The sequence below is a fragment of the Pipistrellus kuhlii genome, unplaced genomic scaffold, assembly GCF_014108245.1.
Source record: "Pipistrellus kuhlii isolate mPipKuh1 unplaced genomic scaffold, mPipKuh1.p scaffold_m20_p_2, whole genome shotgun sequence".
Lineage (NCBI taxonomy): Eukaryota > Metazoa > Chordata > Mammalia > Chiroptera > Vespertilionidae > Pipistrellus > Pipistrellus kuhlii.
In genome coordinates this window covers 12,216,043-12,239,687 of record NW_023425515.1, presented here as the reverse complement: position 1 = coordinate 12,239,687, position 23,645 = coordinate 12,216,043, and the positions used below count along the sequence as shown (strand labels likewise).

Genomic DNA, 23,645 nt, shown 5'->3' with positions numbered 1-23,645 from the left:
GATGTTTTCTCTGTAGCTGCAAAGACTACAACGATTGAAACCGATTGGGAAAAACCATGCTTCGAATGTTCTTTCAACCCACTCCTGTGGCAATTTCGTCAAACCACCTGCTTGGGAGTCATCTAGTGGCCAGAACCCAGGTTTGGGGGGAGAGGGGGGAGAAACCTGCCCCGTTATATAATTCCCTTAAGCAGGTTTTGGCTCCCGCTCTGGACCATCCATCTTACCCAGTGGCTCCTGCCCTGCAGCCAGCAATGCGTATGATCAAGCAATTTAGCACAAAAAGGAAAAAGGCCCCACAACTTGGCATCCCCGGTGAACATTAATCTCTGAGAAAACCAAATGGGTCCAACTTTTTGCCAGAGTTTAATAGCGAAGCTGTCACATTCTACACAAATGACTCTGGAGCCCGTTAGCGAATGGCAAGAAGAGATGGGGTGAGGGGGGGGTGGGGTAGTGGAGTGGAGGAGGTGGGGCTGCTGAGTGGACGGTTTTCAAAGCGGCTCCAGTTTTTAGGGGGAGGGGCCGGGATACCCCGCACCGCACCGTGGGAGACGAAGTAGTTAAAGCCCTTTCCTAGCCAGGAGCCTGAAGCCCAGGGCGCGGGTATATAAGACGCGACTCCAGCGCAGAGCTGCTGCTGCTGCCCTGAGACCGTTATCTGGACGCGCGGACTCAGCCCATCACTGGCCCCGGAGGCTTGGGAGACCATCGCCGCGGGCCGGTGGGCTCTCACCGGGGCTCCTGCTGCTTAACCTGAGACCCACTCTCAGCCCCCTCAACTTCTGTCCCCTCTCCTTGAAGGCTCACCCTTCCCGTCTCCCCGGCATCCCCGCGTGCGACACCAGCGCTCCCGGCGCCAGGTCCAACCCAAGGCGATGCGCGCAGGGGACCAGGCGGCTGGGCTCGGACTGCGGGAGTAGCGCCCTTGGGGAGGAGGTAGGGAGGCTCAGGGGTTAGAGACCGGGCTGAGGCCACCTTTGCTCTGAGCAACACCTGCTGCTGCCGCCGCCGCAGAGCCGCGATGAGCCGCGTGGTCTTGGTCTCGCTGCTGCTGGGCGCCGCTCTGCTCTGCGGCCACGGAGCCTTCTGTCGCCGCGTGGTCAGCGGTGAGTCTGGGCCCCCCCTGCTCGGGATCGGGGACCCTGGGGCTCGCGGGCGAGGGGGAGGGCGAGGGCGAGGGCGGGGAGGGGCAGCCAGGCCCAGGGTGGCTGGTCTCCCTGGCCTTGGAAAGCTAACTGTGCGGGGTAGGGAGCAGGGAGGAGGCGCAGGAAGCTGGGTTGCGCTGTGCTTTCTCCTCTGCCCCGCACAACGCACGCAAAAAAAAAAAAAAGTTTAAACATTTCGTTCGTGCTTGGTTCCATGGCTGCGAAGGGACCTGGGCTTCATCGCCAGCAGCAAGGCTTTCTCCGGGAGTGATTTGTTTCCACTTTCTTTGCAAGAGAGTTGGTGGCAGGGCAGGGCCGGGCACCTGAGACCGGGGTGGGGTACCGCGGAGCCCCGGAAGGAGAGCCGCTGCAGGGATGCCTCCCCCTGGGGGTCTGGTCCGCTGCAGTCCCACCCCGAGGTCTCTGGGAGGATCTGGGGCAGATCTGCGCGCCCAGAGTCGATGGGGGACCCCTAGGCACGCAGCCTTTGTTCTCAGGAGGCTGACAAAGAGCAGGGACTGGTCAGGGTGAGAGATGCCCTGCCTTTGCGCAACTCATCCCAAGTTGGGGACCTCTCAGAAGGTGAAGTCCGCTGGCGTTGGGCTGGGGTATATACATGGCGAAGACAGCCTGCAGGTCTATGCTCCCAGCAGGTGCCCAATTATATTGGCAGAGTCGGTGCAAGGAAGGGACATGCATCAGCATTGGCCAGCTTCCCAGCGTTCGCTCTGATTTTTCTTTCCGTTCGACTTCCACGCGCCTGTTGAGCTATTAATATTTGACTCACTCTTTCTTACTTTTTGGGAAAGTCTCTTAAATACACACACACACACACACACACACACGAAGATTTTCAAAAGCGTGACTAGGGCCTTACTGAAAATTGAGCACAAACTCCTTTTATTAAAATGGATTAGTTGTGATGCTAATGAAAGTGTTGCCACGAATGCTTGTTGACTGTATAGGAGCATGTGCTTTCAATGCGGGGAGGTTTTTTTTTCCACGTCAAAAGCACAGATTCCTTTTCACAGTCTGTGCGTCTCAGAACAGGTGTCCTGGAGCTAGAGAGAGATGACAGATGACAACTTAATCAGGAGTGAAGCCAGACCTTTAGAAATTGGCACCTTAAGCTTAATTGTTACTGATCTTCCCTCAGCAATATGTGATATCCTACATCTTCCGGAGATAATTCTTGAAGGTCTCATTGTCTTTCACTCTCAACTACCTTTTTGGTAGTCTGGAGACACTGGAATTAAATACATTGTGAAGTGTCATTTGGAAATGCTATAGCTGCTTGCTTTTTCTTGGGGGAGGGGGAGGGAGAAAGGGAATCTGGTTCAACATTTTTAAAAGGAAAACGCTACAGTGTGAAAAAGGATGTTATAGAAGCCATTATATCAGCTCATTCTCCCCACCCCCTAATTTAACTTTGAGGGAAAATTTTACTATTTGGACTCATCTGAATTATACATATCTAACTGCCTTTGTGTTTATAAGAATGATTGTTGCAAAGGAATGAAGAGCAAAGAGCAGGTATTGAGCATAAGGTGTTTTTGTAAACACATAGAAACACTTTTTTGAGATAAGTAGTATCTTTTTGGTGTATTCCTGTTTGTATGTCTTAAACTTTGCAAGGGAGGGAAAATATATATGATTAACATTAGAACTTGAAAATTGCTGGTGAAAGTTTATTGTGCATTGTTATTGCATAAATTGTTATAAATCTTTTGCTGTTTTTCCCCCTGTTATTTATAGGCATCTTGCAGGTGACATCTGGAAAATTTCTCATGAACTGAACATGATCTATTTGATTTAGCATAAATGATGATGTTTGCTTGGTATTAAAACAATTAAGTTTTTCTTATGAATAATTGAATTGTCTTTGGCTGTACAAGTTCACATTGATATTTAAGCATTCGAAATCGATTTGTAATATTATGCTTTGAAGGCTGTCTTTTAAAAAATATATGTTTCAGACAAAATGGCATGAGGACAGGACAATTTAAATCTGGACATTTTGGAAGTAGTAGGTCTAATGCCTGGTCAGTGCTGAATTTTGAGCGGTGCATCAACTTTCTCATGCCACTAGGGGACCATCTACCAAAATCCACAAGTGTCTGTTGACTGCATCAAGTTCCTTGGGACCATCATTAGGAATATATTTACAATATGTCAAATACATTTTCTATTTATTAAGTACCAACACAGCTATTTATAATTTCATCCCAGAAAAATGACAGGAACTCATAAAACAATCCCTCATAGAAATTCTCATCTTAGTACTTTAAAATATTCCATTATAAGATACTTCCCAGTGCTTTAAAATGCATCATCCTTTAAAATATGCGAGCATTATTTATAAAGGAAGTGAAACTATTTTTAAAAAGCATTTCAAACAACTTCATCATCATCTTCTTCCCTATAAGAGTGCATAGCATCTAGCAGTAGAAGAAAAGTATTTTTGCAGATCAGGGGCCATGCTTACTTTGATGCGTGGATATACAATACAAATATCTGATCATGAGGATAACAATCAGGTGGTACGTAGTGAATGTATGGTTCTAAGTTGGGAACCACCTTTAGGGTCTTACATCTGTCCCGGTTTGTTGCTGAACACTGATGTGTAGAGAGTACCTCCGGGGGCTGCAGTCACTAAAGTTAGTCACGTGACTGGTAGGTGGTGGCATCCTTAGGTCAAAGGTAAGAGGATTTTACTTATGAAGCTAGAGATAACATATGAAAACGAATAGTTCAAAATTCAGATTCCAAAGATGGGAAGATGTGTTTGAAGAGCATGTAGATATTTTTAAATATAGGAAGTGTTTTGAAGTAACATTTCTTTCTTTCTTTATGTTTTTTTTTTTTTTTTTTCACACAGCAGTGATCCTCAACCTGTTTGTGCTGCAAAATGGCACTGCTGAGTATGTTCCATGGTACCTCTAAATTTCTGCAGAACATTATAATATGTATTATTGGCACATGTTTTATTTAGAAGAGTGGATGGTGTAGAGACCTCTTTTTTTTTTTTTTTATCACACAGCAGCCACAGAATACTGCAAAATCATGGTGATGATCAGTCGCCAACAGACTAACATAACAGCAAAGGAGACAAAAAGAATTGTTATCCCAGCCTCTGGTAGCATTCCATGACATCATCAAAAGCATAAAGTGATGACGGTGCAGTTTTCCAAGATGCAATTACTTTAAGCATCTCTTGGGCAAGAAAGGAACAAATTTATTGCTGGTCATTTAATAAACTGCACATTCATCATAGCCATTAATTTCTAATTGCTGTTGTTCAGCATTTTATGGCTTTGTTTTTAGAACTCTTTTTCCTGGAGATGGCCATAGCTATTCCATTAACACAAGGAAAGAGGCAGTGTTGCTTAATAAAAGGCTGCAAGCGGAAATCCGGTGATGTCCTCACTAGCGATTTTTACTTGTTGTGATGGTGCTCTGTGCTAGGTGGCTGGATGCATACATTGTAACATGGCCTGACAACTTGATTCTAGTTACCCCCTTATAATTGAGAGGAAGGGAGAGATCAGATTGGGTCTTATTTGTTTTATTTTGGGGGAAATCTGGGTAAATGCATGAACTGTGGAGCCTGGCTCCCTGGATCTCAGCCCTGAGTTCACTGGTGAGCGGTGTGAATTTGGAAAAATGAATTGACTTTCAAGGAGCTGTGAGACGGATCTCGCGTGGCCAGCCCTGTGCCTGGAGCTGAGGCCACCTACAGGAAAACACATTTTTTTTTTTTCTAGCTGAACAACCTATATCACGAGGAGAAATGTTCCCTAATTTACCCAAAGGCATGGATTGTGCTAACATTGAGGCCCTGCATATTAAGTTCTTTGATAAATGCCAGGCTACTATTATGATTCTTATTTCTTTAAAAGTCATAACCACTCTCACTTTTTTAAAATGTATTTTTCATTAATTTCAGAGATGAAGGGAGAGGGAGAGAATAGAAACATCAATGATGAGAGAGTATCATTGATCAGCTGCCCCCTGCTGTGGATCGAGCCTGAAACCGAGGCATATGCTCATGGCTTGAATCGAACCCAGGACCCTTTAGTACACAGGCCGATGCTCTATCCACTGAGCCAAACCAGCCAGGGCCACTGTCTTTTTAGGAAAGAAAACATTAACGTCCTCAATGTCCCCACAGTTCAAGTAGAACTCTGGGACTACAAGCCAGTTCTGAGTGATTGAATGCTTGAAATCTTAAGTCACATGAGTGGTTTGCCATTGATCTTGTCTTTAAATATTAGATTTTTTTAATTGAAAAAGGAATCTCATTTCCTTCTCAGTGTTATAATTCCTAGCTGGAGAGGTAGGGCTTGCAGCTGCACCACCGTTCACCAAATGACCAGAGACTGCCGTTTGGTTTTGTTTGCCAAAGCAGGAAATGGATTCCAGCACATCTCTGTGCACTATGCAGCTCACGGCATCATACCACCTCTGTGCAGTGTACAAGACAGTTTATGAATTTCTGTTGTTAGTGTACAAGACAGTTTGCACTATGCAGTGCACTATGCAGCTCATGGCATCATACCACCTCTGTTGCAAAAATGAAGTTTATTATTACGAAATATTTCTATAAGGCACATTCTAAAGAAGTTGGTGTAATATTGAACCCTGAAACACAACATGGAATCAATAGCTTTCCCTTTCTTTCTAGTTCAAAATTGTCAGCATGGCCACCAGAGGTCATGCGACACTGTGTATTGTAGTATCAGCATGCTTATCAGTGTGATGTTTGAGGGTGGTTAGAAAGAATTATGAAAAACAAATTTTTTTATGCGATTCTGATTAACTGTTTGGAATCCAGTCAGCCTGGATCATGTAGATCCTCTTTGTACAACTTTTTTTTTTTTTGGGGGGGGGGGCACCTAAAGTAGGCCATCACTAACAACAGGAATTCATAAACTGTCTTGTACATTTTACTGAATAATGGGATAGAAATTAAATATTTAATTAATATTGATAATATATGATTAGAGTATGAGGTCTAAGAAAAATGTGATTACTTTCATAACACATTGACGACTCACCTGTCAGTCATCATATAAGCAAAATAACACCAAGATCCCTTTCTATTCAGGAAGAAAAAAGTAAACTGCAGTGCATTTATGAGTTTGGCCCCACTTTTACATATTGCCAAAAGCATTGAAAACTCTGCCAATATTTAGATCTAAAGGAATTTTAATGACTAAAGAAAAAAGACAAAGTCATATGTTCATGGAAATAGTGCAGTTTTGGCTCTGATATTGTTAGGAATGTTTATTTTAATAGGCAATACTGAGAATGATCTCTAAATAAAAGTTCCTGGGTACATATGTAAGGGTGTGTGTGTGTGTGTGTGTGTGTGTGTGAGAGAGAGAGAGAGAGAGAGAGAGAGAGAGAGAGAGAGAGAGAGAGAGACCAATAGGTGTAGACTCCTAGGTCTTTTCTCTCTCTTGTAAATAAGCCACCAAGCAAAGGATATTTCTTAGCACTACAAGTGCTAAGTAACATTTAATAAATTATTGTTTGATAGTTTCAAGTTAGCCTTCGTGTAACAAAAACAGTTACACCATTGTTTGAATATGTCATGGGTAGTAGACTGGTTGATAGGAGGTTAGATGAAGTATATGGAATAGATGGAATAGATGGAAGATTAGAATTCCTGTATTTCAAAGTGGTGGGTGGAAGATTTTATCTGAACATAACATTTAGAAGTAAGAGAAGAGGAAATTCTCTTCGTGATCTCACAGAATGAGAAGGGAGGGAACCATCATGGTTCTCCAGGAATATTAGCCTTTACAGAAGTGGGAAAAGTTGCTTCCGGCAGACCCGTATTAATGGGACTTTTCTGGGAATCAGGGCAACATCTGTTTCCCAGCTGTTGGGGTTCCACCGCGATGACAGCCCAGTGTGGTCAGCTGAAATGACAGTCAGCAGTTCCACAGCTACTTCTTTTGCTGCAACATGGACTGCGTTTGCCTGAGAAGGTGGAAATCAGGAGTGAAGTACAATTGGATGTAAAGAAGTTCACAGCGTCAGCTTTAACTGACTATGATATATGAATCATTAAAAAAAACTGCAATGTTTCCATAATTTCTTGGAAACTGCCATGCTAGATCTGAACTGCTAGCGACTTTTCAGTTCAAAGTCTGTGGACACCATTGCTATTCAATCAATACCCATTGGAGTCAATGTCTATCTGTAGTTGGTAATTGGCCACTGTCCCGATTCGCTGAGAGGTCCCCTGCAATGCAGGCACCGCAGTCTCCACCCCCTGTCCCAGGACTCCCGGACCACTCCATCACCCACAGCCACAGCCACAGCCACAGTCACAGACACAGCCACAGACACAGACACAGACACAGCCACAGCCACAGCCACAGCGAGCATCACGATTGGCTATCATCCAGGGCCCTGCAGTATTAGTTGTTAATTATTTTAAATATAACCCCTGTCTATGGATTTTCTCTTATTATTACTTCTCCACAGACTAACATTTATACTTTGCTAATAGCTAATAGTGGTAATAGGAATTTTCTGATGACACCAAAAGCTGTCTAATTAGAAGCACTATCTTAATTTTATAAATAAGTCTCATCATTTGTGTACTCTCACCATAAATACTAAGTCTGTGCTGCATTTACTTTTAATATAGGAAAGATAATGAGCAGAGGCTTTTCGTATGTAAGTCATACGTACATATCCTCTGGATGTGTATATATTTGTTACATAAATAACTTTTACTTATTAAAACTTCTAGCTAATCAATTTTTTTTAAGTTGGCTTTTTGACATCTTGCAAAAACAATCTTGTTGGACGAGGTTACTATTTTAAAAGTACGGGAATCAAATCCAAGACTGAGATGTCTTAGAATGAAAAACTAAACAAATTGAAACCTCAAGGGAATGCCGTTGAGAGATATTTTGAAACTTAGAAGTATGTAAAGGATGCAGAAGATGAAAATGGAAACAAAAGCTTGATTTAAAAATACAGACATAAAAACCACTAGGCTTCATGGCATTGCTAGCATATTACCAGAAGTGAAAATACAGGCATACAAATCATGAGGCTTAATGGCATTGTTAAATTATTACCAGAAACAACACTTTTTAATAATGAAGTCATCTCAAAACCCAATAATAGACTAGGAGAAAGTTTTTTAAATAACAATTATGCTAGGACCAATCATTGGGACTTCAATAATCATCGCTCAATGAATGTTTCTGACGGATTTGTCCATTGGAAGTCAATCTTTAATTTCAGTTTCCTGAGGACAATCATAACTGCCTGCTATTTTTCATTAGCAATTAGTTGGGGGCAGTCTGATAATTTGTTCACGTGATTCAGTGTGTTGCTCCTGGGTCCAGATCAGGGTGAATGAGAGAGAGGACAACTGGCTATTTTATCAGTTGGCTATTCTCCACGTGTGTTGAGTTATTGGATGCCTGTCACTCAAACACTGTTGTGAGGTGAATGGCCTTGAGCTGATTTCCGCTCCCTCCTGCTTCTGTGTGTCCTCAGAGGTGATGAGTTGCTGACTCTGGGAGAAGGGATGTGTTACTGGCACTGGCTCAGGGTGATACACTGTAATTAAGAGTGCAAATCTGGGAAGCTTTATTTTGTTTCCACTGTTTAAGTACAACAACACTTCCAGCCATCATTACTGACAACTTTTCTGGCTCCGCTACCAAATTAAATACACAGTAAAAAAAAGCCTACAGTCTCAAGAGAAATAATGCTCCTGCTGTAAGAAAGCAGTAAAACTTTGTGCTCAATTTCTTAGCATAGAGTCATTTAACTTAATTTTACACAAAATAGTACGATAGTCTATTTTCCAAGGCTACAGCTAGCTGAAATCAGACAAAGACTAAGAGTGGTGTAGGCCATGGGCAGCAGGTTGGCGATAGGGAACAGTGACAGAGAAGGGTTCTAGGCTGTTTGTGAATGGACAACCAGAAGTAAGAGGTGAACCAAAGAAGTTAATGAGAAACAAAACAGCTTGACCACTGGGGAGAGTCTGTATCATCCTGGCTTCCATGTTTGGAGGTAAAACGGGGGAGAGTATAAATAAAATATTCCATTGCTGGTAGAGTTAGCTAAGTCCCATACACTATGGCTTCATCATGACTCGACATGATCGTGCCTATTCATAGTATGACATCAGGAAAATTCATTCTCTCAATATGTAGGCGTATGTGAACTGATTGTTTTTCAATTAGTTTTTGTTTTTGTCTTGTTGCCTGTGTGTTTAAGTCATCTGTCTTGTTTGCTTGCTTGCTTGCTTTTCAGGCCAAAAGGTGTGCTTTGCTGACTACAAGCACCCCTGCTACAAGATGGCCTACTTCCAGGAACTGTCCAGCCGGGTGAGCTTCCAGGAGGCACGCCTGGCGTGTGAGAGCGAGGGGGGAGCCCTGCTCAGCCTGGAGAACGCGGCCGAACAGAAGTTGATAGAAAGCATGCTGCAAAACCTGACAAAGCCAGGCATGGGGATTTCTGATGGCGACTTCTGGATAGGCCTCTGGAGGAGTGGAGAGGGGCAAGCGTCCGGTGCATGCCCAGATCTCTACCGCTGGTCGGATGGCAGCGGCTCCCAGTACCGGTGAGTGGGCTCCTGAGGGAGATTTCTGTTCCCTGTAGGCGTAGGTAGGGGATGTCAGAATAGAACAGGTGACATCACTTAGAAGTGTTCCTACTTCTACAGAGTGGGACAAGAGTAGGTTTTCAGTATGTGGAACCCATTTCTTGTGTTATTATTTAATAATCATTGTGTTACTTTGTTAATCATTGTATTATTATTAGTCATTGCATTATTATTGATTAATTATTTCATTGTTATTTATTATTGCATTATTTTTTTACACGAACAACTGCAATCCTATTATACTTTTGCCCCACCCTGTATTTTCAGAAACTGGTATACGGATGAACCTTCCTGTGGAAGTGAAAAGTGCGTTGTGATGTATCATCAACCTACGGCCAATCCTGGCCTTGGAGGCCCCTACCTTTACCAGTGGAATGACGACAGGTGCAACATGAAGCACAATTACATCTGCAAGTATGAACCAGGTAGGATGTACTGCAAACTGACGTAACAGATTCTGCACATATCTGCTTGTATTGTCTTATCTTTAGGCTTTGCTTCCTTTGGCTCTTTTTGTTTTTCTGGGAAACGGGGTGTAGTCTGCAGCTTGTCCTGTCATGCAGGGTCCTGAAGCCCACTGTGTGCTACAGGACAAGCTGCCGCAGAGTGAGGACCAGAGTAACTAGAAACTATGGAAACTAGAGTCACTAGAAATAGAAACTCTATTCAGTCACTAGAAACAGCTAGGCAGTAGAAACATCCAGGAAGGTGTCTTTAGGAGGCAATAATCATTTCCAATATGAAGGTCGAATTGTGTTTTTGTAAGTTGATTTAATGAAAAATAAACATCTATTTTAAAATATTTAAAATATTCAGTATGATGTATGTGAAGGAGGTATGTCACCAAAGAACCCATGGATTTACACATTTGAGCAACAGTTCTTTGGGCGATCATCTGGGGAATTTAAGGGATCAAAGGAACATTACCTTAGGATTTCGTGGCATGGTTCTTGCACATACTCTTCAGTGAGTATCAAAGTGGTCATAGCTCACTAAACCAAACACCTTGAAAAAAAGTAGGGTCATGTGCCATGGTCTTGCTGTGCTCCTCATTCTTTGAAATATGCCTCCTTAATCAGCTTTTGCTAAAGTCTCTAATTCATTGCCCTATGAAGCAAATGAGAAGATTGCATTGACCTATGCTAGCCGCAGTGTAGTTTCCTATGGAAATAGTAAATTTAAGTTACTTTGAACGAGACAGCTCAACTGAATTGATATTTGGCCCAGAGAGAGATTAATCAAAACTGTATAAACTCATTTTAAAAAATAATTTAAGGAAGTCAAATTAGATATTTAGGCTTTGGGATTTCTATTGGAGCTATTTGTCTCCTCAGTTTTTGGAAATACATTTTAACTCTTCTGTGTACTTGACCTCATGTACTCATGGAAGGCAATCATAATCAAGTGCTGCTATTTCTATTATTCTCTTGAAATTACATGATTCCTGTTTTTCATAAGACCGTGAAGCACAAGGGATTAGTTGAATTAGATTTACTTCTCTGTCATGTTTATTCTGCTCTTGAGTATATTAGCCAACTTTCTCTCCCTGGTGAGTTTATTCTTTAGCAGCCCCTGGGTTGCTAAATCCATCATTACCCTTTTAGAAGCCTTTACAAAGCTAAATCTGTTATGCTTTTATGTTTTTTGTCTTCTTTTTTTTTCTTAAGAAAGATAAAGTTGTTATTCTCTCGTAGTTTCTGTTTGCAACTCTATGACTCAAAACTCTTAAACAGGTTATATTATAGAATTTTCTTAATACAATATTTTCTTCTTTTCTGAGGTTTTAGATGAAAAACTTGACCCAAGGGTATTTGTTTATTTTATTTTATTCATTTATTTTGGCCTTCATAGTTACATTTTTTAGGACACTATAATCTCAGAATCTTCCTGACTTGTTTTGTTTTAGATAAACTAGGTTTATATTACTCATGGAACAGCATTGTAGACATAAATTATTTTTTCCTTTATTTCCTGTATTCTACCTAAATCTTCAAATATTTATACTTTGAATTTAATTATTTCTCTAACTATACCAGAACTACTGTTTAATTTGGACTTAATCTTCTCTTTCTGCTCCCAAGTACCATCTAGGCATGACTGCTCATATCCCAAGTGAATATAATAATTTACTTCTGAGTTTGCCTGTTCTCTTCGCCATCCTTTTTGTTATTGTCCCATAGCTGCATATCTATTCTATAAGTCTAGCAATGTTACCCAAATGCATTTTTATGGAGATACATCTGAATCTAATTTTTGCATTTATTTAAATTACACTATATACTTTTGTTCTTAGACATTAAAAATAACATGTATAGAATTATGTTTCTCAAATGTCATTACTTAATCAGCAACTGCATTAAATTAAATTTTATTAAAATTATTTTTAAACTGACAAGTTCTGAGTTGATCAATTACATAATATCTGTATTATTTGTTCAACAAATACCAGTTGAGATAGGCATAGAGTGCCTACTTGAGTTCTGCATAAGAATGAATGTAGGGTAGGACTGTATTTGAAACCTAGTGGAGTCTATTAAAAGGTCAGGGTAAAATATATCCATAGTGATAATAAATATTATTACAGGATGGTATATGCTTAAACTCCCAATGAATAGAGACTATATGGTCAGAGTAATAAACATTACATTGAAATGATTTCCTATTCTGAAATGAGTATAAGATGCTGCATATGTGCTTTTCTTTCCATCATTTGACAAAAATAAATAGGAAAGTATGTTTTTGGAACAAATGGAAATAAATTCACAGGACATTTTTCTTAATAATTTAGATAGTCACTGAACTATTAGTTTAACAAATAAGAACTAGAAAAATAATGAGGTGATAGAGCAGTACCAGGTCATGGTAATATTTTCAATATATTTTAAAGGCATAGAATTGAGGAGATCTCATCTCATAGAACCAGGGAAAGAAACAACTGCCAGCTTTTGTTTATTAGCATATTTTAAAAAGAGACACTATTGAAGATAATATCCAAGAATAGCATTATTTGTGCTTAGAATAATATTGGAATCATCAATTCCAAATGTAATTCATATGCAACCTCCTGCTGACTATTATTGTAAGGAGGAACCTACATATTACATTGATATTAGTACCAAAATCATCGTTGCTTGTGGTTGAATTGTAGTTAGTGGCTCACAGTCTTATAGTCACTGCTTCTTGGTTATCTTTTGTCTGGCTTCGTGCCTGTTTGATACTATTGTCTGTAGACATGCTGTTGATTGCTAATGTGGTTATAATGGCAAGGGTTCACCAACTAGATGCTTGATTTAAAGGTAATTAAATGTTGACTTTCTAGTTAGATAATTGCACATAAATTTGAATTCAAATATAATTCTTAACTGTAAATTGTTCAGAAGTCAAAACTGGTGCTTATATTTTATAATAAACTTTTATTTTCATCTGTTTGCATTTCTCATGTTGATCACTACATACCATCATACGATGTCTGTATTTATTATCTAAAGAGATCAAGCCAACAACTCCTGGAGAGAAGACATACTTTACAAACCAACCAGAAGACACCCATCAAAATGTGGTTGTTACTGAAGCAGGTAATTCGTTCTTGTGTCTTTAAATCCTCTAGGGAGAACAGAAACTGTTTGTTTAAACTCTGCTTCCAGTTGGCCCCAACTTTTCTTGTTGCTTGGTGAAATGGTGCACTAAATATGGGCCTATGGGCATTTACTGTTGAACTAGGTTAGAACAACTGATGCTAAGCTAGTTTTTGCATACAAAAACCTATTTTGTTTTCTTCTGATTGGTTATGTGTCTAGCACTAAACTAAGTAATCCCCATTAAAATCTGAATCTACAAGGAACTTCCCCCAACAACATATAGGAGTTATGATATAAATTTTCATATGCAGTGGCCTGCCAACAGTGTTATGCTGGTAAATGTTTGAGGATTGGCCAGGGTAAGGTGGGTATAAAATAAAAAGAGATCAATCAAAGAACTTGTGTGCATGTATGCATAATCCATGGACATAGTCAGTAGGGTGATGAAAGCCTGGGGCTGGGCTAGAAGAGGTCAATGGGGGGAAAAAGGGCATATGTAATACTTTCAATAATAAATATTAAAAGAAAAACAAAACAAGACACCTGATTCATAGACTTTGGGATTTTCTGATGTAAATACTTCCTGGCTGCCTCCAACATACCACTGTCTGCAAAAGAAACTATGATATCCCAGTGCAGATGGCATGTTAGTCAGAAATCATTTTAGCCTGGCCCTATGGCAATTGGATAGGAACGCTGATTTATCCTAGTTACTTTGTGAGGATTGAGCCAAAGACCCAAAGTCTCAAGATCTTTCCACAGGCAATCTAAAATCCACAAAAGAGTGGGGGACACTGTCTCTTTTTCTTTACTAACATAGATGAGGGATCATGATGGCATTTGGAAAAGGGGAAACATATTTTGTGAATTTTTAAAATTCTTGAAGTCACCTGTTAACTTGTTGGAGGCTCAAGAGCTGATGAAAATATATTATCCTCAAAATACCTCATCCCTGGACCTCAGCTAATATACCCTCTTTTGTTAACAAAGGAAGTGATATGTAGTTCAGTGGATAGTTTGCTCTGGTTGGTCCACTTTGGCCACAATTATTTAGATTAATAATGATATCTGCTTTTGATTGGCTAGTGAAATGCATAGTTTTCAATTTGTTTTTCCTGTATGGATATGATATTAAAGCTTAGTGTGCTTTATTTTCAAATGTCTGATTTTAAATCATTCAGAACATCTAAACCTAATTAAAGATAATCAATAAATAATTACATTAGGGATATTTCCCCCCTATATGACATCGACAAAATGTTCAAGAAGGTAATTTTATGCTGTCTGAGACTTCAGTTTTTTATTTTACTGAGAATACCCAACATGATCAAGTGTGATGGAACAAGATTAAAAAGGATTCATTTTAGAATTTAATTAAGAGCAAGTCTTCATGCCCCTGAAGTTTTGTGTCGCTGGGTTATGACTATATCATCAGTTAATATTTACATATTCTGTTGTAATGCCAGTAAGGCTTGCATATCTTCATGACACTAAGCTTATTGGTTAGTATAATTATGTGTCCAATAAATGAACAGTTATGTCAATAATGATTATTATTCTTTAATAATCAGTGCTTGGATCTCTAAATAAGAACTAAGAAAGATTAGTAAAGTGAGATAGCTAAGATCATTAATACATCATGAAAGCTAGCCCTATCTGAATAGCAGATTTAGAAATACTTTTGGAAATAGGGACACTAAATAGGAGCATGACACTAAATGCAGTATGATTTTGATTTTTAAGAAATATGAATATATTATGTAATTAGGCTCTTTAGTACTTAGGGAAGAATCTTGTTGAGAATCTATTTATTGATAATAATTTTGTTTTATCTTAAATTCTGGGAAACTTTGTATATAACTTTGGTGTTAGAATTCTGCTTCAACTGTCTTTTTACACTGGCTGTTTTACATTTGTAGGCATAATTCCCAATCTCATTTATGTTGTCATACCAACAATACCACTGCTCTTATTGATACTGGTTGCTTTTGGAACCTGCTGTTTCCAGATGCTGCATAAAAGGTAAATCATTCATATAGGCAGAGATACCTTGAAAAGTTTTAAATTAGCCTAAATTTATATTTTTAATTTTCCTTAAAGAAGTTCTGATTTTTGTATCTGTCAGTAACAATGCAGTATGTAAAATCTAGTAAGATATATCTTTTCATAAGATTCATGTATTGTCTCATTCAATCTTCACAAGCCATGGGAAGTAGGTACCCTTCAGTTTCTATTTTTCAGTTGAGAAGATGGTGGTTTACATGTCTCACAGCTAGTGTATGGATCTGAATGCTTGTAAGCTTGCAGCATATGCAATTATACTGTCCTTTGTTTATTAAGTACTAGAAGCTCAGTGCACGAAATTCGTGCATGGAGATGAGAGGGGGATTGTACCTCAGCCCAGCCTGCACCCTCTCCAATTTGGGACATCCCTCTCATAATCCAGGACTGCTGGCTCCCAACTGCTCACCTGCCTGCCTTCCTGATTGCCCCTAATCGCTTCTGCCTGCCAGTCTGATCACCCCCTAACCATCTCATCCCAGCCTGATTGATGTCTAATGGCTCTCCTGCCAGCCCAGTTGCCCCCAACTTCCCTTCTCTGCTAGCCTGGTCACCCCTAACTGTCCCCCCTTCAGGTTTGATCGCCTTCAACCGCCCTCCTTTGCAGACCTGGTCTCTCCCAACTGCCCTCCCCTGCTGGCCATCTTGTGGTGGCTATCTTGTGTCCACATAGGGGCAGGATCTTTGACCACATGGGGGCAGGATTTTTGACCACATGGGGGTACCCATATTGTGTGTTGTAGTGATGGTCAATATGCATATTACTCTTTTATTAGATAGGATACAGGTCTGGTGCACGGGTGGAGGCCAGCTGGTTTGCCCTGAAGGGTGTCCCAGATCAGGGTGGGGGTTTCCTTGGGACATGGGGTGGCCTGAGTGAGGGGTCAGTGGTGGTTTGCAGGCCAGCCATGCTTCCCAGTGACCCAAGTGGAGGCCCTGGTATCTGGGATATATTTACCTTCTACAATTAAAACTTTGTAGGCTGGAGTGGAGGCAGAAAGCTTGGCTTCTTCCATTGCCAGAGAAACCCAAGCCTCTGTGGCTGCAGCCATCTTGGTTGGGGTTAATTTGCATACACACTCTGATGAGCTGGAGGGCGTGGCGTGTGGGCCTGGTTTGTGGAATGGAATGATGGTTAATTTACATATTACTCTTTTATTAGGTAGGGTAAGCATTAATGCTAAATCTTTCAATCTTGACCTCAAGTTGAATGAAAGACTTGATTTTCGGTAGGTGTACTTTGTAGTATTTTTTCAAAATTTTACGTCATAGCTTATTTTATTTCAAAAGGATCTTTTAAGTGTAGGAAATAAGCACACTGGTAAAAGTAGGCCACTTTTTGTTTGGCAGCTTGAAATAAAATGACACATTTTAATAGCCAGATTCTTAGGAGCATCCTTTTAAAATACACATATTTTTTATTTCAGAGAGGAAAGTAGAGGGAGAGATAGAAACATAAATGATGAGATAGAATCATTGATTGGCTGCCTCCTGCACACCCAACCCTACGATTGAGCCCACAGCCTGGGCATGTACCCTGACCAGGAATCGAACTGTGATCACCTGGTTCATAGGTCGACGCTCAACCACTGAGTCATGTTGGCCAAGCTTAGGAGCATTCTTTTATATCTGTTCATCCATACCCTTGAGTTAGAGATAAAAATTTTCCATGTGTATCAATTTGTTAATTCAATTAAAATAATTAACATAGGAAATATAAGTATGTATGGAAGGAGAAAGGAAAAGATGTTGGATTTAAATAAGAATATGTTTGTTAGGATAGACTAGACCAGCGATTTTCAACCAGTTTGCTGCAAGAATTTTTAAAGCATGCATTATCACACTATTTAGTCAGGGTACTGACTTCCAACAAAACAATAGCTGACTGATTTTTTTTTTTTTTTTTTGTCAGATTGGCAAAAAATAATTTTTAATGTGCTACCAGATGTAAATAATTAGTTTGTATGTGCCATGAAATGAAAAAGGTTGAAAATTGCTGGACTAGGCCTCTATATCACAATGTTTCCAATAGAAAGTGATCAGGGAATTCCACCATCATTTTTTTTTCTTTTGATGTTAAATTTTCTTCTTTTTTCCTGAAATAAACCCTAAAGAATCCACTAAGTAAAAAAAAAAAAGTTCCAGAGAAACATTAAATAGATGTAAACTATAACATTCACATACATTTTTGAAAAGGTTCCAATCTATAATTTACTGGCTTTCTTAAGAAAGACATTTTGAATAATAATAATAAATAGCCAGGCCAGTGTGGCTCAGTATTTGAGAGTCAATCTATGAACCAGGAGGTCATGGTTCAATTTTTTGTCTTAAATGGTTTTTCAATATGTTGTATAGAATAAAGACAGTAATATCTAGCTTCTTCGTTAATCCCTAAGACTGTGGAAAATGATTTATCAATATGGAAAGCAATGATGTAGAGGAGGATTAGATATAAATCCCCCATAACCCAGTCAAACTGTTAAGGAAGAGCTGTAAAAAACAAATTAGCCAGAAAAAAAAATAACTTTGAAAAATATGTAGATTTTCTCATTTCTAAGATAAATATTTCTAAAGTGCCAGTAACTGAGTTTTCTCTAAAGTTTGTTTGCCTTCTTCCAAATAGTGCGTGTTACTGTAGAGATTCTATTCATTCAGAAGTCTCCCCATCTTGAAGATCTGTGGTATTTTCATTGTTTTAAATTCTGAGTGAAAAAAATAAACCAAAACAAAGTACCCCTACATGCCAGAATTAGCTGTAGTGATTAATTCATTCATTCTTAGATGCTCCCCTTTTCCTTTCTTCCAGGAAAGCAAGGAGAAACATCATCAAGGACTCAACTCCATTATCATCTGAGTGCCTTGCAGAAAATTTAAATTCCACCCTGGTACACATGATGGTTTCTATCCTTCCATGTCATGTTCCAAATAATAACTCTTATTTCCTTAACTAGTAGTAATTCTTAAATACAATATGAGTGCTACACAAAAACTACAGTATCACCTTTTTTCACCATTAAAAAATTTCATGTTTTTCATCAACTTTGATTGATTTATTTTTTTTTCTAGATGACTTCATAGATAAAGATGTATTGATCTTACTTATTTGGATGCAAATCTCCAAAACATATGTATGGAACATACTACTTTATTAGTAACAAATTCACAGTTAAATGGAAGCCATTTAAATAATATTATGAAAATATATTGCTCAGGCTTGTTTATTTATTTATTTATTTTTTATTTTTATTTATTTATTTTAAATATATTTTATTGATTTTGTACAGAGAGGAAGGGAGAGAGATAGAGAGTTAGAAACATCGATGAGAGAGAGTCATCGATCAGTTGCCTCTTGCACACCCCCTACTGGGGATATGCCCGCAACCAAGGTACATGCCCTTGACTGGAATCGAACCCGGGTCCCTTCAGTCCCCAAGCCGATGCTCTATCCATCGAGCCAAACCGGTCCCGGCTGCTCAGGCTTGTTTAGGAAGAGTTCTTCTCTCTCCCCCTCACCCCTTTAGTGAGTTCTGCAAGGTCAAGTGGAGACATTGAAAGGATGGGTAGAAGGCAGGCCTATGGGGATTGGAGAAGGTAATGTTGGGAGGGTCTGTGGGAGGAAGGAAGTACAGAGCATGGTTCACAGGAACAGAAAGTGGTTAGTTGTACAGGTGAGGGATCATTCTCAGGAAGCTAGATCAAAATGAATCTAGTCTGGTATAGGATGTGGGTATACTTAGGAACAGGCTGTTTGCAAGAGCCTAAGAAATGGACATTTTATGGAGAGTTGAAGATAGCAAAGCCCGAGGCACAGGCTGGAAATGTGGGCCAGAACTCTACATCTGCTGAGAGTGCAGATTAATCTCAGATCTAGGGAAACTCAGATACCTATAAATTATTAGCACCTGAATCTACATTGTTTTCAGAGACTGAAACAATAATTAAACTTCATGGGATTAGATAACTTAATTGTAGGAGCAAAAACTGATGGGAGGAGGAGAATAGGAAGATCTACTTAGGAGAAAAGCACTATTTTGATGATTTGGCATTCAATACAGCATATGCTAATGGAGGAATATTCAAAATGCAACATTTCAAAAATCATATCCCCCCCAAAAAATGAAGATTTAGTGGTGATTACAATGAAAATTTTAGCATTGTGTCAGACACATTTTTGTGTTTGTGTGTGTGTGTGTGTGTGTGTGTGTGTTTGTATCTGAATTCTAAACTATAACAGATCTAACAGAGAACCACCAATTTTATTTTATTTTATTTTTTCATAATTTCATATGAACTGTTTACCATCTTCACATACTGAAATAATCTAGGATTTTTTTGGTAGGAATAAAAAAGTAGGCTGGTGAGAGAAGGACACTTTTAATTGTTTTCTTTTTGGTTTTCTAATTGAGTGATATTTTTAACTCTGTTTTCTAATTCACTGATTCAATTCTCAGCTTCTCCTAATCTACTGTGTATTTCTTCCAATGTGTTCTTTATTCGTTTTATATCAATCTTTATCTCAGACTGTTCTTTTTAAATAGTTACTATATCTTTTTCATGCTGGTGAGCATCTTTACCACCATTACTCTGAACTCTGTTTCAGATAAATTTCTTATCTCTGCTTCATTTATCACTTCTTCTAGAGCAGTGTTTCCCAAAGTGTGGTACACATACCCCCAGGGGTACGGGAAGAGTTTGGTGGGGGTATGCACTGCACCATGCTTAGCTGTGCCTAATTCTACGTTTTCATGAGTACTAGGGGTACTCAGCATTATGAAAATTATAGAAGGGGTACACATATGTCAAAAGTTTGGGGAACACTGTTCTAGAAAATTCTCTAGTTTTTTCATTTGGGGGTTTGTTTCTTTGTCTTCTCATTTTGGCTTTCTGTTTGAGTTTGTGACTATGGATTAGGTAGATCCCATACACCTCTCAATTGTGAGTACAGGAAGGTGTTAAAGGCTGTTTCTGACTAATTAGATCAGGCAAAGACTCAAACCCTCCAGAGACTGCCTCTGCTTACAGACTAATAGGATTCTGTCTAGAATTGCCCCATAGGCAATAATCCTTGGGTGTGGCAGAGTTTTATTCAATAGGATGGGGGAGTTGATTCTGCCTGGAGGCTAACTATTATTTTTAATCTCTTAGTGGCAACAGAGCAAGATGTTTTTCAATATCTTTCCCCCAGACAAGGCAAATGTCTATGTGGGAAAGATATCCTCTTCTGTGTGAGGGAATGACTCAGCCCAGGAAACTTGGGGTGTCTGCCTTCCAGGTTCTATCCCCCAAATCTTCAGTCTTGGCTTCTGTTCTCACAGCTCCAGTCCACTTCACCCTCCTTCTGCCAGAGCACAAGGTGGGTGGCTCCACAGGGAATTTGTGTGTTGGCCCTTTAAGAGGGTGCCTGAATTTTCAGCTGTTACTCTCTGGTAGACAGGCTTCCACTGCTTTTCACAGCTAGATGTTATGTGAGTACCCTCCTCAGTTTTGGTGCTCTCTGCTGTGGGGCTCAGCTTGGTGATTAGATTCCAGAGTTCTCAGTGGCACACCCCTCCCCCCCCCCATAGCAGAGATATCTCTCCGGGAATTCAGTTTCTGTCTGTGGGTACTTGGCTAGCCCTTTCATGCCTCTGCCCCTCTGACCAGTCTCTAAGCATTCTCCACTTTTGGTCCTCAGGTGTCTGGGCTCTCTCTTGCAAGTTTTCCATTGATTATTCAGGAAGTTTTTTTGTATTTTAGTTGTAATACCAGTTTGTTCCTGGGAGCATGTCCGTGCAGCACCTACTTACTCTGCCACCATTTTTAATCTCCAGAAGAACACTTTTATAATAAGGCTCTGAGATACATACCTCCATTTGGACCAAGACATGCTCAGTTTGATAAGGAGTGTCCTATATTGAACTTATTTTTTCTTATGTTTTTCAGTAAAGGAAGGACAAAAACTAGCCCAAACCAGTCCACACTGTGGATTTCGAAAAGCACGAGAAAAGAAAGTGGCATGGAAGTGTAAAAACTCATTGACTGGCTCGAGTTAAGGAAACAGAGGTTTGTATAAGGAATGGCATCAGAACCTTAGCTTGGAATGGCTTGAAATCTCAGAGGATCTGCAAGATGAACTGTAAGCTCCCTCTTGAGGCAAATATTAAAATGAGTTTTCTATGTTTATTTCATTTATAAAATACGCTGTGCGAATAATGGAGTGAGACATGCTTTTTTTTGTTCTTTTTTTTTTTTTTTTTTTCTGAAATGATGCACCCAAACTTCAAGTAAGTGGAATGGGCCATGCGGATAAACTTGCTGCCAACAAATTGGCAGTATGTGTGTCAGAAGCAGTTATTTTTGTTCCTTTTACCTTTCATAAGTTGTAATCTAGTTACTGTAATGTAAATTGTATTGAAATTTATGGTGTGCAAATATATTTTACCTTTATGTAAGTGTTTGATAAAAATGGACTGTTCTAATAATTTATTTTTATGGTGTTTCATTTTTCAATACATGTTGTGTTGATTAGAGAAACTTATCACTATGGTCACCTGAATTCACAAACATAAATATATTACCATAGGAAAAAGTTTCCTTTCTAGAAATGGTTCATCTTTCAGTTTCTCTGCTTTGGATCAGACAATGTGTAGGAGATCTCTTCAGAAATAAGAAGTTATTTCATTAGCTGTGGTATAAATCCACTCAAATATTTTACTTAGAGGCGAGACTTGTCTAAGTTCAATTGTGCAAGACATGTGCCTTACAATTGTTTTTAGTTTAAAATTCAACAGATTTTGTAATAACTTTGTTAATAACGGTGTAAATGATATACTCCATCTAGAATGAAAATAGCAGTATATACATTATAAATCATATGTCTTCACATGTTGCCTAGAGATCCACAAGGAGCTCGCCGAGGGCTCTGGAATCAATTTGGTCCCTCCCTTGACCACAAAACAAAGGGTTGTCTGGGGTTTGGGAATAAAACTGGAGGCAGATAGCTGCATCGTTTGTCTAAGGTTTTCTTCTAGCTCTGATTTGCCTCTAACAGCAAATGAAGGGGTTTTACAGTTGGGACCAGGTGAGTGGAGGTAAGCACAGTACACTTCAATGAGGAAAGAAAGTATGAGTTAATGTGAAAAAAATGACTGGAGAGCATGGATGGTCACTGTTCATTGCTAAGGCTTTGGCTGGAAGAGTAAATTTGGGCTCCTCTGTCTTATCCCCTGGTTTCTTCAATGCTTGTGGTTTCTTCTTCTCAAGAGAGAGTTGTAACATGGTCTTTACATGTCCCTGTGTTTCTCTGAACCAAATAAAAAATTCTTGTTTCTGAAGAACGAGCATTTGTGTTGTGTAAATCTCTCAAGTGGACAAAATACACCTATGTTTACATCAGTACATGAAGATGAGAACAAATTACTGTTTGAGGGTGGTGAGAATGAAAGTGGTGGTTATAGAGCATTTCAAACCTCAGCTTTTTCCAGCCAGTGCCTTTCCGTTAATCAAGTGATCGCACTAAGGCAGTTCACAACTAGAGTTGGTTGACAAAACTAAAAGGCAAAATAGAAATTAGTGGGCATTGGTCCCTCTTCAGCTGCCCAGAGACTGAGGGAATGGGCAGCTGCATCCTAGACTTTGATCGGCCCATGTTGAGCATTCCCCTTTCTTTTCTTGGTCACCGATCTTTCTGGGCAGAACAAAGACCAGCTGCTGGGACCTGCCTCAACCCACCAAGCTCCCACTGGCATGTCTTCCTTTCCTGAAGACTCGATGGGAGGAGACTAGACTTTCCTCACTATTTCTGCCTCCCATGACTACAACAGCTGCACACGGGAGAGGCAGAGCTGTGGGGAAGGGCCTTGTTGTGCCTTCATCTCGATCCAGGCCTGGATAACTCTTCTGGCATTAATTACTAAACTCATAGTAAGTGAACACTTACTCTGGAAATGAACTTCACACTTATTAGAAGATGGTCAAGAGACTGTCCTACAGGTTTGTTAACAGTGCAGCTGACCTTTGAAAAATACAAAAGAACTACATGGTGTAGATGTTTGTTTATTTTCAGAGCATAGTTCTTAATGTGTGTTTTGAAATGCAGGTGAATTCTGAAATAATATTCAGGTAGTAAAATCAAAGAGCACACCCTACCCCTGCTGTTCCATCCTTCCTAACTATCAGGAGCAGGTCATTGGAAAGGTATTGGAAGACTATTGAGTTTTTGATAATAGC

At 39.7% G+C, this 23,645-nt stretch overlaps 1 protein-coding gene across 4 annotated transcripts; it reads left to right on the top strand.

Annotated features, from left to right (window-relative positions):
* Positions 1–594: 594 nt before the first annotated feature.
* Positions 595–22,753, top strand: CHODL (chondrolectin). Of its 4 annotated transcripts, XM_036447221.2 has the most exons (7): positions 604–1,109; positions 9,447–9,756; positions 10,066–10,223; positions 13,287–13,373; positions 15,296–15,398; positions 18,244–18,322; positions 21,360–22,753. In XM_036447221.2, exons 1-7 carry the CDS (start codon positions 1,025–1,027, stop codon positions 21,360–21,362), a joined length of 825 nt encoding a protein of 274 aa, XP_036303114.1. In that variant the 5' UTR covers positions 604–1,024; the 3' UTR covers positions 21,363–22,753. The 4 variants fall into 4 exon arrangements, with proteins under 4 accessions (XP_036303117.1, XP_036303115.1, XP_036303114.1 ...); XM_036447220.2 differs by lacking the exon at positions 18,244–18,322 and having other exon boundaries at positions 621–1,109; XM_036447222.2 differs by lacking the exons at positions 15,296–15,398; positions 18,244–18,322 and having other exon boundaries at positions 600–1,109.
* The last annotated feature ends 892 nt before the right edge of the window (positions 22,754–23,645 follow it).